This window comes from Nanorana parkeri, unplaced genomic scaffold (assembly GCF_000935625.1).
Source record: "Nanorana parkeri isolate BGI_ZX_2015 unplaced genomic scaffold, ASM93562v1 scaffold99, whole genome shotgun sequence".
Taxonomy (NCBI): Eukaryota; Metazoa; Chordata; class Amphibia; order Anura; family Dicroglossidae; genus Nanorana; species Nanorana parkeri.
Window position 1 is genome coordinate 2250841 of NW_017306367.1, and position 13755 is coordinate 2264595.

Below are 13755 nucleotides of genomic sequence, written 5' to 3' on the forward strand. Positions count from 1 at the left end.
ATATATATATATAGATATATATAGATCTCACTTTTCAGTAATTTTTCAGGTTGTTTAAATATTGATAATTGTACTGCGGGCCTTTAAAGCAGAACTAAGTGCCTCAGGAGCTCATGCCATAATGTTTAAGTATGCACATGTGTAAGTATGGCAAAGTGTGAACTACCTATTAGTTCACACTTTACTAGCGATGACAGTTCCGTGCTTCCCACCTCTGGTTCTTCTGTGTTTGTTTCTTCTAGCCTGGGGTCTTATCTGTTTAGCTATTGGGTGGTCACTGATGATAATATTGATAGACTGGTAAATTAGTAGTTTTTGGTCAACTACAAAACCTCTTCTACCAAAAAATTGACTTAGTTTCTTAAATTTAAAGGTAACTTCCACTTCAAAGGACTATTAAACCCAAAAGTAATATTTTGGCTATCAGTAAAACTGAATGGGCTTAGTCAGCCCCTGGTCTACTTAATGTTTTATATGGCCCAACAGTGACATTTCAGGGTTCCTGTATACCTTTGCAAGCATAAAAAGTACAAAATTCCAACAGGGAGAATGAGACCCCCTAAGCTCAAAGAAATATAAAGGCTGCCATCCTGCTCAACTTTTGCTAGTTCCCTGGATGTTATGCATGTCACAAACGGGGCTCACAGAGGTGATCTGGAATCAGGAATATGGACCCTCCTGTTACACTTGCAGGGGCACCTAGATCAAAGGGTGCACGAGGCAGTGGAAGTCAGGTTGAGCTGAAAGTTCAAGTACTAGGCAGGGTGCTGCTATGCTGAGTAGGTAGCATGGGGTCCCCCCAGGGTGTGGAATATAAGGGTCCGCCGATGTTCACTAGAGCTCCTGATGGTGGAGATGGACTGGGCTGTGTGCTGACCCCAGGTCATCCTTCCAGTTTGGACATTGTCAAACTAAAAACAGTGACCAGCAGCTTAGCATACCCCCTCCCACTCCCAGCATACCTCAGTTTTGTAACAAAGCAGTATTGATTGCAAAGATCCTAAACAGAGGAGAGAGAGTGTCACTCAATGAACTCCAGGAATGTTGTGATTAGTGCAAAAAGTCATTTATTTATTTGTGACAATCCTTGATAGTCCAAAGAGAAAAGAGCGCCAGCAATTTCTGGTCTCTGCACATGGAAACATCTTGCATATACAGTACCGTGTGAAAAAATGCTCTAAAGTAAGAATCCTTTTAGAAATTAGTTTGAATAGTTTATTTTTATCAATTAACAAAATGGAAAGTAAATCAACAAAAGAGCAATTCAAATCAAATCAATATTTAGTGTGACCTTTTGCCTTCAAAATAGTATCAATTCTTCTAGGTACACTTGTACACAGTTTTTGAAGGAACTTGGCGGGTAGGTTGTTCCAAACATCTTGGAGAACTAACTACAGATATTCCGTGGATGTCTCAAATCCTTCTGTCTCCATGTAATCCCAGACAAACTCGATGTTGAGATCAGGGATCTGTGGGGGCCAAACCAATACTCGCAGGACTCCTTGTTCTTCTTTATGCTGAAGATAGTTCATAATGCCATTGTCTGTATGTTTGGGGTCGTTGTCCTGCTGCAGAATAAATTTGAGGCCAATCACACGCCTCCCTGATGGTATGGCATGATGGATAAGAATCTGCTTGTATTTCTCAGCATTGAGGACACCATTGATCCTGACCAAATCTCCAACTCCATTTGTAGAATTGCAGCCCCAGACTTGCAAAGAACCTTCACCATGCTTCACTGTTGTCTGCAGACACTCTTTATTGTACCGCTCTCCAGCCCTTTGGCGAACAAACTGTCTTCTGCTACAGCCAAATAAAATAAATAAAATGTTGACTTCTCATTCCAGAGCACCGGCTGCCATTTTTCTGCACCCCAGTTCCTATATTTTCGTTCATAGTTGAGTCGCTTAGCCTTATTTCCACATCAGAGGTATGTCTTTTTGGCTGCAATTCTTCCATAAAGACCACTTCTAACCAGACTTCTCTGTACAGTAGATGGGTGTACCTGGGTCCCCCTGGTTTCCACCAGTTCGGTGCCAATGGCACTGCTTTACATCTTCCGATGTCGAAGGAAAGTAAGCATGATGTGTCTCATCTGCTGCATTAGGTTTCCTAGGCCGACTACTGCATCTACGGTCCTCAACGTTGCCAGTTTCTATGGTCCTCAGCGTTGCCAGTGTGTGTGTGTGTCACACCCCCACACATAACATGCACGTGCAACAGTGTGCATCATATTGTAGTGTATGCCATGCACATTAGAACGCATCACAGTGCTTGAATTTTATGGGGTTGAACTATGTGCTTGAACTATGGGGTTCTATCTTTTTTTTATGAATGCATTCCTTAGGCTAAATAAGTAAATAATGTAATTTACTGTAATTAGCCAAAATGCACAGGAAGGCTTTAAAACCTTATTTTAGGTGGTGGGCGGGGCTAAGCGACGCAATGAGAAGACATCCCGACGTATCTGACTGGATCCTCCCCACTGATGATTGACAGTGATTCTTGAGAGCTGCTGCGCGTCCACGAATATATGGACATGGGCAGCAGCTCTCTCCTTACCTGCACGTTCCCGTGTGCCAGCTCCTTCCCCCCTCTCTCTTTCTCTCCCTGCTGACAGATCGTGGATCGCTGATGAGAGGGGAAGGAGCTCTCTCTCTCTCTTCAGCATTTACTACAAATCGGAAAGTCCATATATGGTAAATGATGTCACTGGAGATCCCTGCTGATCGGATCCGATCAGCAGGGAGTAGTGCTGGCTCAGGTTGCAAACCTATACACAGACACCATGTAGCCATTCCAGAGACAAGGCAGTCTGCTGCAAAACAGAAGTTCTGCCCAGCATGAGAACAGATACAAATTTAAAAGGAAGAGCAGCAAAGAGAAGTGAAAACAACCATGGATTACAGTAAGGCGCACATTACAGTATTGTTTTATGTTAAAAAATCTGAGGGTTTAATATGCAAGTGCAGTGTTTTGGGGGCTCATAAGTATAGATAATTTTGAAATAGTGCATCCAACAGACTGCTATAATGGGACCTTAGAATTAGCTTTATTTTACAGCTACAGAAGACTCCATTTAATAAACATAGAAAGACGGCTGTTAAACCACGTAATATGGATTTCTAAAGGTTATTGAGAGGACAGGACCTTCTGGGAGAATTAACCACAATGTCCAAATAGTGCAAAACTTGAACGTTTTTCAAAGTAAACTAGTGGGCTTCTTAGCAGAGCTTGTGTCTCCTCTGCAGTGTCGAGAAACGGCAAAGGAAGAGATGTAGCCTATATTGCATTGCTTGGTATAACTGAGAGGGTAGTTCATTATTCAAATTACACATTTGCTAGTTCATTATTCAAATCAAAGTTCTGGTATTCCAGCTGGAAACATTAAAATGATGCATCCTTTCAGAAATACACTCTGTCACATAGACACACAGAATATAATTTAAACTTATAAAATGAAGAAAGCTGCAGTTATAAGTAATACTTTTAAACGCTTTCCAGGCCTCTGTGTTTTTCTGGTAATGCTGTAAAACAGGACATATATTGCATGTCTGCATTTATTAGAGAGCGGTTTGCTGATTCCTGGCCAATCAGAAAACCGGGCGGCGAGTAATGACCTGAAAGTCTCTTCCCTAAATGAGTTTGTAGTCCAAGGTTCCAACCCTGTCTCCAGGTTGCCTACACTCAGGGGTTGGGGGTATTTATGAAAGGACAGCAATTTTTTTGTTTTGTTTGCAACCCCAGGAGAGATTTTCCTTCAATTTTTACCCAGATGTCCCAAAAAAGAGCACCCCAAATAGGGACACAGACAGTACTGAAAGCCTATCAGATGCTCTTAACTCTTCCTTGCTCTATCCAAAACGGAATAAACAGTTTTGACTAGTGGACCTTAATAACTGTAAAATAGGTTGTGCATGTTCGGAAAAAAATATTTGCCCAAAAACATGATATTTGTGTGCGTATACTGCTTGCATAATAACGGTGAATTTGCCTTAATGTGAGCTTTTTACTATGCAGTGCCTTTTATTTAAAAAAATACTTAATATCCAAATGTTTACAGACATCAAAAAGAAATGTCTGGAGATGTGTCTACCAATACACACTATTTAAAGGTAATTGCAGCTTACTTAGGGGTGTAGTTTAGAATGAACTATTAAATAAACATGATGTATTCTACTCATCCCTGGGAGTAAGTAGAAGTGGATTACATGATTAGGTAGTATGGAATTCTTTTTATTTAGATTTAGTTATGGTGTACCTTTACTACACATTGGGGCCAAAACGTATTGAACTGAATTTGATTTTAAAGAGTACCAAGTACTTATTAAAGAGGAAAATACAACCCCAATTCCAAAAAAGTTGGGACACTGTGTAAAATCTGCATAAAACAGAATGCAATGATTTGCAAATCTCATAAACCCATATTTTATTCTCAATACAAAAAAGAAAACATATTAAATGTTTAAAGTACGAACATTTACCATTTTAAGATAACATAGGGTCATTTTGAAATTGATGGCAGCAACACGTCTCAAAAAAGTTGGGACAGGGCAACAAAAAGCTGACAAAGTAAGTGGCACTAACAAGGAAGAGCTCGAAGTACATTTTGCAACTAATTAGGTTAATTGGCAACAGGTCAGTAACATGATTGGGTATAAAAAGAAAGCATCTTAAGGTGCCCATACACCTTACAATTATCTGCAGATTTTCTGTGGTCAGATGGAAAAAGTGCAACAGATTGGCCCAGGTAGAAATTACTCCATCCATACAGTTAAGTGTAGATGGAGGAATCTGTTGCACCTTTTCCGTCTGACCACAGAAAATCTGCAGATAATTGTAAGGTGTATGGCCAGCTTTAGAGAGTCAGAGTGTCTCCGAAGTAAAGATGGGCAGAGGTTCACCAATCTGTGAAAAGCTGCGTCTAAAAATTGTTTCTCAAAGTAAAATTTCAAAGAATATAAATATATCTACAGTACATAATGGCATCAAAAGATTCCAAGAATCTGGGGAAATGTGCGTAAGGAACAAAACCAAAATGCAGTATTGGATGCCCATGATCTTTGGCCCTCAGATGGCGCTGCGTTAAAAACAGGCATGTTTCTGTGATCATCATGGACATCACTCCATGGGCTGAGGAATACTTCCAAAAATCACTGTCTGTGAACACGGTTCAAGGTGCCATCCAAAAATGCAAGTTAAAACTCTATCATGCAAAGAAGAAGCCATATCTGAACATGATCCATAAATGCCGCCGTCTTCTCTGGGTCAAAGCTCATTTAAAATGATCTGTTGTAAAGTGGAAAACTGTTCTGTGGTCAGACGAATCGAAATTTGACGTTTTTTTTGACAGCCATGGGCGCCGTATCGTCCAGACTAAAGAGGAGAGGGGCCTACCTGCTTGTTATCAGAAAAAAAGCCTGCATCTCTAATGGTATGGTGATCCATTAGTGGGTTTGAAATGGGCAGCTTACACATCTGGAAAGGCACTATCAATGCTGAAAGATATAACCAGGTTTTAGAGCAGCATATGCTCCCATCCAGACAATGTCTTTTTCAGGGAAGGCCTTGCATATTTCAGCAAGACCATGCTAATCCGCATACTGCATCTGTGACAACAGTAGGGTTTCGTAGTAGGAGAGTCCAAGTGCTTAACTGGCCTGCTTGCAGATAAGACCTTTCACCAATTAAAAATATTAAACACATTTTCAACCAAAAAATACGACAAAAGAAGACCCAGGACTGTTGAGCAGTTAGAATCCTATATCAGGAAAGAATGGCACAACATTCCTCTCCCAAAACTCCAGCAACTGGTCTCAATTCCCAGACGTTTACAGATTGTTGTTAAAAGAAGAGGGGATGCTGCATCATGGTAAACATGGCCCTGTCCCAACTTTTTTTTGAGATGTGTTACTGCCATCAATTTCAAAATTACCTTTATTTTTTTCTTAAAATGGTAAATTTTCTCTGTTCACACATTTAACATGTTTTCTATTGTGAATAAAATATGGGTTTGAGATTTGCAAATCATTGCATTCTGTTTCTGTAGATTTTACACAACATCCCAACTTTTTTAGAATTGGGGTTGTAAATCTGCATTAAGTTACGAAGAAGGCGCCACTGTTGTCCCATACGATTTACATCATTTTAAACTTGTGTTTTAAAATGTGATAACAAAATGCATGTAAGATATGTCCTACTGAGTGCCAAATGTGTGTCAGTTTCCTATCTAGGCTTAGAATAGTTTACATACTCCCCCCTGCATGGGCTTTAATAGCCACATGAGGAAATTCCTGCTGAATAGTCTGTTTGTTTACAGGGCTGGGCAGCAAATCCGGTAAATGTCTAATAAAAGCAAAAAAGTATCAAAAGTTACACTTAGACCTAGGTATGCAGATATAATTTAAGTTTTAGCTATTTCCTGTATGTAAAGTTTTAAAGATGAACTTCAGTGAGCACTTTTTATTTAAACTAGCAATATAACATAAACCATTTGTTTTTGTAAGACATTTTTTTATGGGGGGAAAAAAACAATGGTGCTCCTATGTTTCTATCTGCCTGAAACTTTGTGGTGATGGAAAGGTTATGGCTAAATAGGTCTGAACAAGATAATTAAAAAAAAAGTACAATATTAAAGATGAGTTCACCCATTGTAAAACATCCCTTAGCCCCCTCAATGCACTAACCTGTGCAGTCTCCGTCCCCCCTGCAGGCCCGTACTGCCCTCCATACCAGGCTGTGGCTTCCCCCTCCTGTCTACATCTAGTCTGGTAAAAATAAATGCCAGGCTTCAAGTGCACCAATGTTCCATTTACTTGAGTGTGATGTTACTTCTGCAGTACAGGTACAACCTATTCAAGTCTATGGGATCTTGGTGTGCAGGAATGGAAAGCCATACGTTTTTTAGCTTCCTTCTGAATCAGCTGATCCCCTGAGTTCTGGCTCAAATATTCTGTTTTAGGGTTGCTCCTTACCCTTGCAGGGCCCTATGGAGCACCTCTTGTGTGTGCCTCCACAAACTCCGAGCCTGATAAGGGGACCCTGTGCTGCCCCGAAGGCGTTTGCAAATGAGAGACGGCATACGTCAATAAATGGACGCTTATTTGATGTAATGATCGGTCTGGTATGCTGGTGACATTTCTTGACTATTTACAAACGCACAGCAGCCCCGCACTCCTTCTTCCTCCCTTCTCCAGGCTAGTAGATGGACAGCTGCTGGACACTGCTCTTGTACTGGAGAGGAAGTTCAGGGAAGGGAAGCTGAGAATGTTGATGCCAGCTGTTCTGAAACATGATTACTGTAAGTGCTTGAGCAAAAAGTCAAATTAATTCCTTGCTGGGTAGTGTGGGTTTGTTTGATCTGGATTTATTATTGATAAAAAGTTTGAGAGTTTAATACTGCTTTAAGCTCCTTACTGGGTTCAAATACAGTACATTTATTAATGAGAGCCACACCCCACTCTTCTGTCTCCAGTCTGTATGTTGCATGACATTTTAAGTCCCTGAGGTGATGAGTATAGGTTTCACTCAAAAAAACCCTACATGTCAGTCTCCTCTGGAGTGAAAGGTGTGGCGTTGCATGGTTCAGGAGCTTAAAATGCTTATATCATTCAAGGGAAAATAGGATTATGACCTATCAAAGTACACACTGGTGTCTATAATATCTCTAATTACCCTGAAGTCGACTTAAAAATTGTAACTCTTATTTAATCTGATTCTTTTTTTCTGCATGGCTATGTAATGACTCTACAGTAAGTACAGAAAATACACATGGTTTATGTTAGTTTCATCTCCAGATGAGACTTGTTTAAATGATGACAGTGCATTCGTTTTATGATTTCAAAGAGGCTCTCCATAAACCTGCTCTTACTCAGCGTAGGGTAGCACCTTAGTATTTTTAAGCTTTTGTTTTATGTACTTATGTATATTCTAAATGAGGACAGCAGATGGTAATGCCCCAGAATATTTTTTTTTTGGAGCTGGAATCTAGTGCAGGTCTTTCAGGCTAAGAGCAGACATTGCTAAAACTTGTTGTAAAAATGCTAGCTGCTTAGCTGTCCCCGGCCTCTGTAGATACTGTGCCTCCCTCCTGGAACACATATGCAGCAAGTGAAGTTAAAGCAAAGTCAGAATTCCTAATCTACAGACTAGGTTAGTGACGCATAGTATTGAAGACTTTGAATAAGCTTAGCAGTCAAGAAACTAACAATAAGGAGAGTTACACTTTCACTAAACCCTTATAATTTTATAACCTAACCTAGCTCTGAAAGCAACCATTAACAAGAAAAATAGATGTAAACCCAATGGAAACCTTTAATCCTTTTTAACATGTTAACGCAAGTGTTATTTTTACTGGTTTTAAAATCTGAAACGTTCAGTAAAATATTACCTGGTAATTCTGCCATGAAGGTACTTATTCAAGAACTTCCTGTTATATGGTGACAGCGATCTGTTTGTATACGATAAATGGTTGTATCCTGCTGCACTCCTCACCAGATCCCTGAATATCCTGTGTATACAGGTGGGTGCTCGTAGTGACCTCGGATGGCGCCGTGAACAATATATGACTATCAAAGATGTCACCATCCCACCAATTAGAGTGATCAACAAAAGTCCATTTTAATGAAAAATTGCCATTCAATTGCAAGCGCTTTCGGGCCTCAGAGGGTCCCCTTCATCAGGCTCAGAAGCCTGATGAAGGAGACCCTCTGAGGCCCCAAAGGTGCTTGCAATCGAATGGCAATTTTTCATTAAAATGTATTTTTGCTGATCACTCTAATTGGTGGGATGGTGACATCTTTGATATTAGTGATCTGTTTCTTTCACAATTGTTCTTCTCAGTTGTCACTCTGTCACTTGCACTTCAGTAAAGAATATAAGTAGTTGTGTTGATGCGCATTCTGCATGCATGGTCTATTATGGCCTCCATAAGGAAGTCTGTCCTGAGCAGTGCCAGGCAGCTGCTGCTAGAGGAAGTGGATATAGACAGGAAGTGGCTGCAAAGAGGTTGGAGGAGGTCAGCAGTACTGAGATGAAAAAGGATGCAACATTTTATTACGTAGAGTGCTGTAGCAAACGAAATGTCATCCAGTTAGGATCTACATTTACTTAAATCTAATCCTGTCACTTAATGTGAACCTGTGGCTAGGCTATGGACATTCAAGCATTTACGTATTATTCAACATTAGTAAATGAGCTGTAAAACCAGACCTCAGTAGCTGTATCCACTATGAAGCAAATAATCTTTAAAGTTCACAACAGAAGCACTAAACATGTTTGTCGTTCTTTCAGCAGCCCACCCTGCTCCTCCTCCCAGATTTTTTGCTCTGTTTTTGCATTAGAGGTCAGAAGGCTGAAATAATTCTAATTTACTGCTGGGACATAGGTTAGCTGACCTGCTGAGAGAAGGACGAGTAGCCTCCATATTATGTTTCTGCAAAGATTCCTAAAACTTTGTGCAGTCTCCTAATTTTAACTCAACCCATTACCCCCATAAGTTACCCCCTTATCCCAAGCCTAACTTTAATATAACCCTTTATAAACCAAACAAACTATCACTAGCACTCTCTGGCTAGTGCTACTGTTAACCCCTTCACGACCCATGATGGGATAATTCCATCATGGGTCCTTAAGGGGTTAAACAGACTCCCGGTGGCAAAAAGCTCTGCTCATATTTGTAGATCCGGCGGTCGGCTTTACAGTAGAAGCGATTCTGTTGACTCAACTGTCGCCAGATCGCTTCTACGGGCCGGTTAAGTGTCCACTTCTGCCCGACACCCCTGCTGTGTTTCCCGGGCTCCGCTGCCCCTCCTGCGGGCCCTGGGACTAGCATCTTGGGTGTCGGGGGGAGGCTGGGGAGGACAGCTGTGAACGTCCATTGACCGATCTCCTCACCGTTCTATGGGACTGGGAGTGATGCGTATTGCATCACTTCCGGTCCCTGAGCTGTCATTACTTGGCTCCTGAAGCCCAGCAATAAGCTATTGAAGTGCAATCTGCACTTCAATAGCTTATTTAGAGTGGAAAGGTGATCTTAGGGGTCTTTTGGTCCCCCAGTATCACCTTAAAGAGGACCTGTCACCACCAATATGCTATCACTTGGAGGGCTTGTAAGCTCCTCAATGTGATAGCAATTAGGCCTCATTCACACTGCCTTGCAATATGCTGCGTATAGATGCGCGCAGCATTTTTTCCCATATGCAGCATATGCAAATAAATTGTTCCATACACATAGCTGCGTATGGAGCCGTATATTTGCGCTGCGTAAAGATGCGCAAGAAAATGTAACCAAGATGCATCCCGGCTTGCAAGTTCTGTGTATTTTACGCGCGTGCGCATATACACGCGCGTACAGTACATTGAAGTTTCTATAAAGAATTATGCATTCTGAGATGGCATACAGTGCACGCATATACGCAATATACAATTTTGCTCTTGCGTTGTGTGTGTGCATGAGGCCTTCAAGTAAAGATAAATGTAAACATTATTTAAAAAAATGTTTGGGTGCATTTTTTTGTGGTTTGATAATAAGTTGCACTAATGTCGTGAAAGATAAAATTTTGCAACTGCAACCATTGTATTCTACAACGTCTTGACTTTGGGGGTTTTAAGTAATTTTCAGGCCTAAAATGTGGATTATAACATCTAAACAAAAAACGGCCTTGGTCCTTAAGGGGTTAAATTCCAAAACTATCAACACCCAAGTGTCACTCCTGTGCCAGTTCACACCAGTACTGAACTCATGCAGCCTTATACTTTTGCCCTTTATTTGGTTTAACAGCTGGAACCCCTAATGTTTTTAGGAAACAAATCTTCCCTTGAGAATGGAGCTTTGTGCCTGCTGCCTTCAGCCCTGACAGCCTTCTGAAACAACTATTTTGTAGATTGTTTTTGCTTTTATTATAGTAAAAAACTAAAATTCGGTTGTATTTTTTTCCCCCAAACTGAATTGTGTAATGATTTCACATGTATCCTTCTAATTAGGTTATGAATGTTGATGGAACTATGCGCAGAGTCTTGCTGGAGGACAAGCTGCCACATATATTTGGGTTTACATTACTTGGAGATCACATTTATTGGACAGACTGGCAAAGAAGAAGTATTGAAAGAGTACATAAAGTCCGGGCCAGCCGAGAAATCATCATTGACCAGCTGCCAGACTTGATGGGGCTTAAAGCTGCCAGTGTGACAAATACATTCGGTATGTTTATTAAAGTGACTACAGCACAAGCAAAATGTAAACAGAAGATTGTTGGGATAAATTAATGGGATAAATTACAAATGAACTCTTACAATGAAGCTACCCCCTGCACTGCAAGGATTAAGTGCTCATTTTGGTCTAGTGTCTAAAATAAAAAGACATACTCCATCAATCCCGCCTGGCTGCAGCCTCTTCTCCCTGGGCTCTAAACCCCGCTTACATCCTCCATGTTTAATACAAATCCATTAACTTGCATTGGATGTGAGGACACCAAGGGACATACCATAGCCAACAGTGGGGGGTGGGGGGGGGGAGCGGTCACCACTGCAGGAACACGGATCAGGCGGTTTTAGACCCTAGACCAAAATGTGCACTTAACCCTTGCAGTGTAGGTATAGCCCCACTGCAAGGCTTAATTTGTGCAGAGTTCTTCTTTAGAGCAAATCCTACTTTCTGCTCTGTACTCTCAATGTTCAGTTTAAGAGATAACGCCCATAAGAGTGATATTATTCATTAACACAGCATAATTGCATATCCTGACCCTCTCTTCCATCAACAGTTGCAGTCTTGTCCTGCTGTTTACATTTGCCTTATGCAGTAATATCCAACACAGAGATGCACTCTAGCATCAGACATGTTCTAAATACCCTCAAAGAATAATTGAACTGACCAGTGCCTAACAACTCTCCTTCACCCGTTAGGTCACCTATAAACCCTTTTGCTCACCTTAGTCAAACAGGCTGCCGTGTCCAGATGCTGCTACCTACACTGAGCTGGCTGGCATTCTGGGACTCTTCGAAGCCAGTTAAAATACACTTGCGCAGCTTTCCGCCATAGACCATAAAGCAGTTGTCTTGCTAGGTTTTTAATTAAGGCCTATAGAGAAAGCCCTGTTAGCTTGGAGGAGGATTTCAGTGCTGCCTGGCTCAGCATGGGCTGTTGCTCTTGGACCAGGTTGCCCTGCAAAATTGAGATAAATAAGTTTGTCATGAGAATTCCTAATTCTGCTGAATTGTTATCATTTCAAAGTGGAATGCTGGTGTTGCAATTCCTCAGTGAATGCTCCATAACCCTGAAATATCAGTTTTGGGTGGGATTGTCCTTTTTGATCAACTGTATTGTTTGTTTCGTGCCTACAGATACAGAGATTAAGGTTCTAGTAAAGCCTGTGACACACTGCACACAAAGCCGTGCAGAGCGAAGCAAAGCTATCTGGCACGGAGCTTCGCATGCAGTGTCCCAACCTTTATACTGCTGTTGTAGTGCTGCTTTTGTGGGCAGCATGGTTTGTGACTGACTATAAACATGGATGATTTGCTGTTTGATTCAATGTTTTTCTTTTTAACAATTCTAGGAACTAATCCATGTGCAGATAACAATGGAGGCTGCAGTCATCTTTGTTTCTTCACTCCTCGTGCTATACGATGTTCCTGTCCAATGGGATTGGAGTTACTTGGTGACATGAAAACGTGCATTATTCCTGAGGCCTTCTTGGTATTCACTAGCAGAGCAGCAATCCACAGAATTTCTTTAGAAACAAATAATAATAATGTTGCCATCCCTCTTACTGGGGTAAAAGAGGCATCTGCTTTGGATTTTGATGTGTCTGATAACATGATCTACTGGACTGATATCACTTTAAAGGTAAAATAATAATCTGGATGTCTCCTAATAGTCTAGTTTACCCACCACTTTAAAGGTTCCACCAATACATAGGCAACTACTAGAGTTGAGGAAATCATTTAAAAACCTCTCCACGTGCACACAAAACCCAAAGATTATTAATTTGCTGTATAATAATCTTGTCTGGTGTGCACAAAGCAACTGTACTTTGTCGCCTTTCAAGAGCTGACGTGCCTATGAAAGTGAAACTGAAAGTTCTACACTTGTAAATTTTACTTTAAATTGTCACTTTTAGGTAGATTTATTTGCATTGTTGCCATAGACAGCTTTGTTTTATCTTGACCAAGTATGCTTATGCTGCTCAGGGTGAAACTCTGGTGATATGATATAGCTACTACACTAAATACCTGCTGGTTTTGTAAGAACTAGCACCTAGGCATTACTATCACTATTTAAAAAAGTAAAGTTACTCCACATGCTGCCCTCACAGCTGAGCTTACACTCAAAGATAAGCTTGCTGAAAAACCTTGTACATTTGACACTTGCAGAAGAGTTGAATACCTAGTCCCTTCTGTGGACAGGTTTCATCTAGTGGCTCCAGTGTCACTACAGGTTACAGTGACCTAGGGGCTGACAGAAGGAACCACTGGGTTCTGCAGGGTTCCAGGCATTGGGGCACCCCACAAAGTGTCAGATGCATAAGATTGTTTTAGCAAGCTCTCCATTTTTAGCAGTAGGAGAGAAAATGCAAACTTTGCTTTTTAAATGGCTACAGTTGCTGTTTTGTGAGGTAGCTAAACAGTTTCTTTGGGGACATTGCACAAGAAATGAACAATTTGTACACGTAGCTTTAATTCGATCGTATGTACAGTGATTGATGCAAGCAAAAAAAAACCTCTCCACCTGCAGTTCACCCAGCCTGTGCTAGTGAT

General features: G+C 41.0%; 1 protein-coding gene across 1 annotated transcript in view; it reads left to right on the forward strand.

The window, feature by feature from the left end:
- The window catches only part of LRP5 (LDL receptor related protein 5), a 153209-nt gene that overhangs the window by 92487 nt on the left and 46967 nt on the right, over positions 1-13755 (forward strand). Inside the window, exons 8-9 of the mRNA XM_018552882.1 lie at positions 10984-11200; positions 12555-12844. Coding sequence (XP_018408384.1) covers positions 10984-11200; positions 12555-12844 — 507 coding nt within the window. The remainder of the gene's footprint in view (positions 1-10983; positions 11201-12554; positions 12845-13755) is intronic.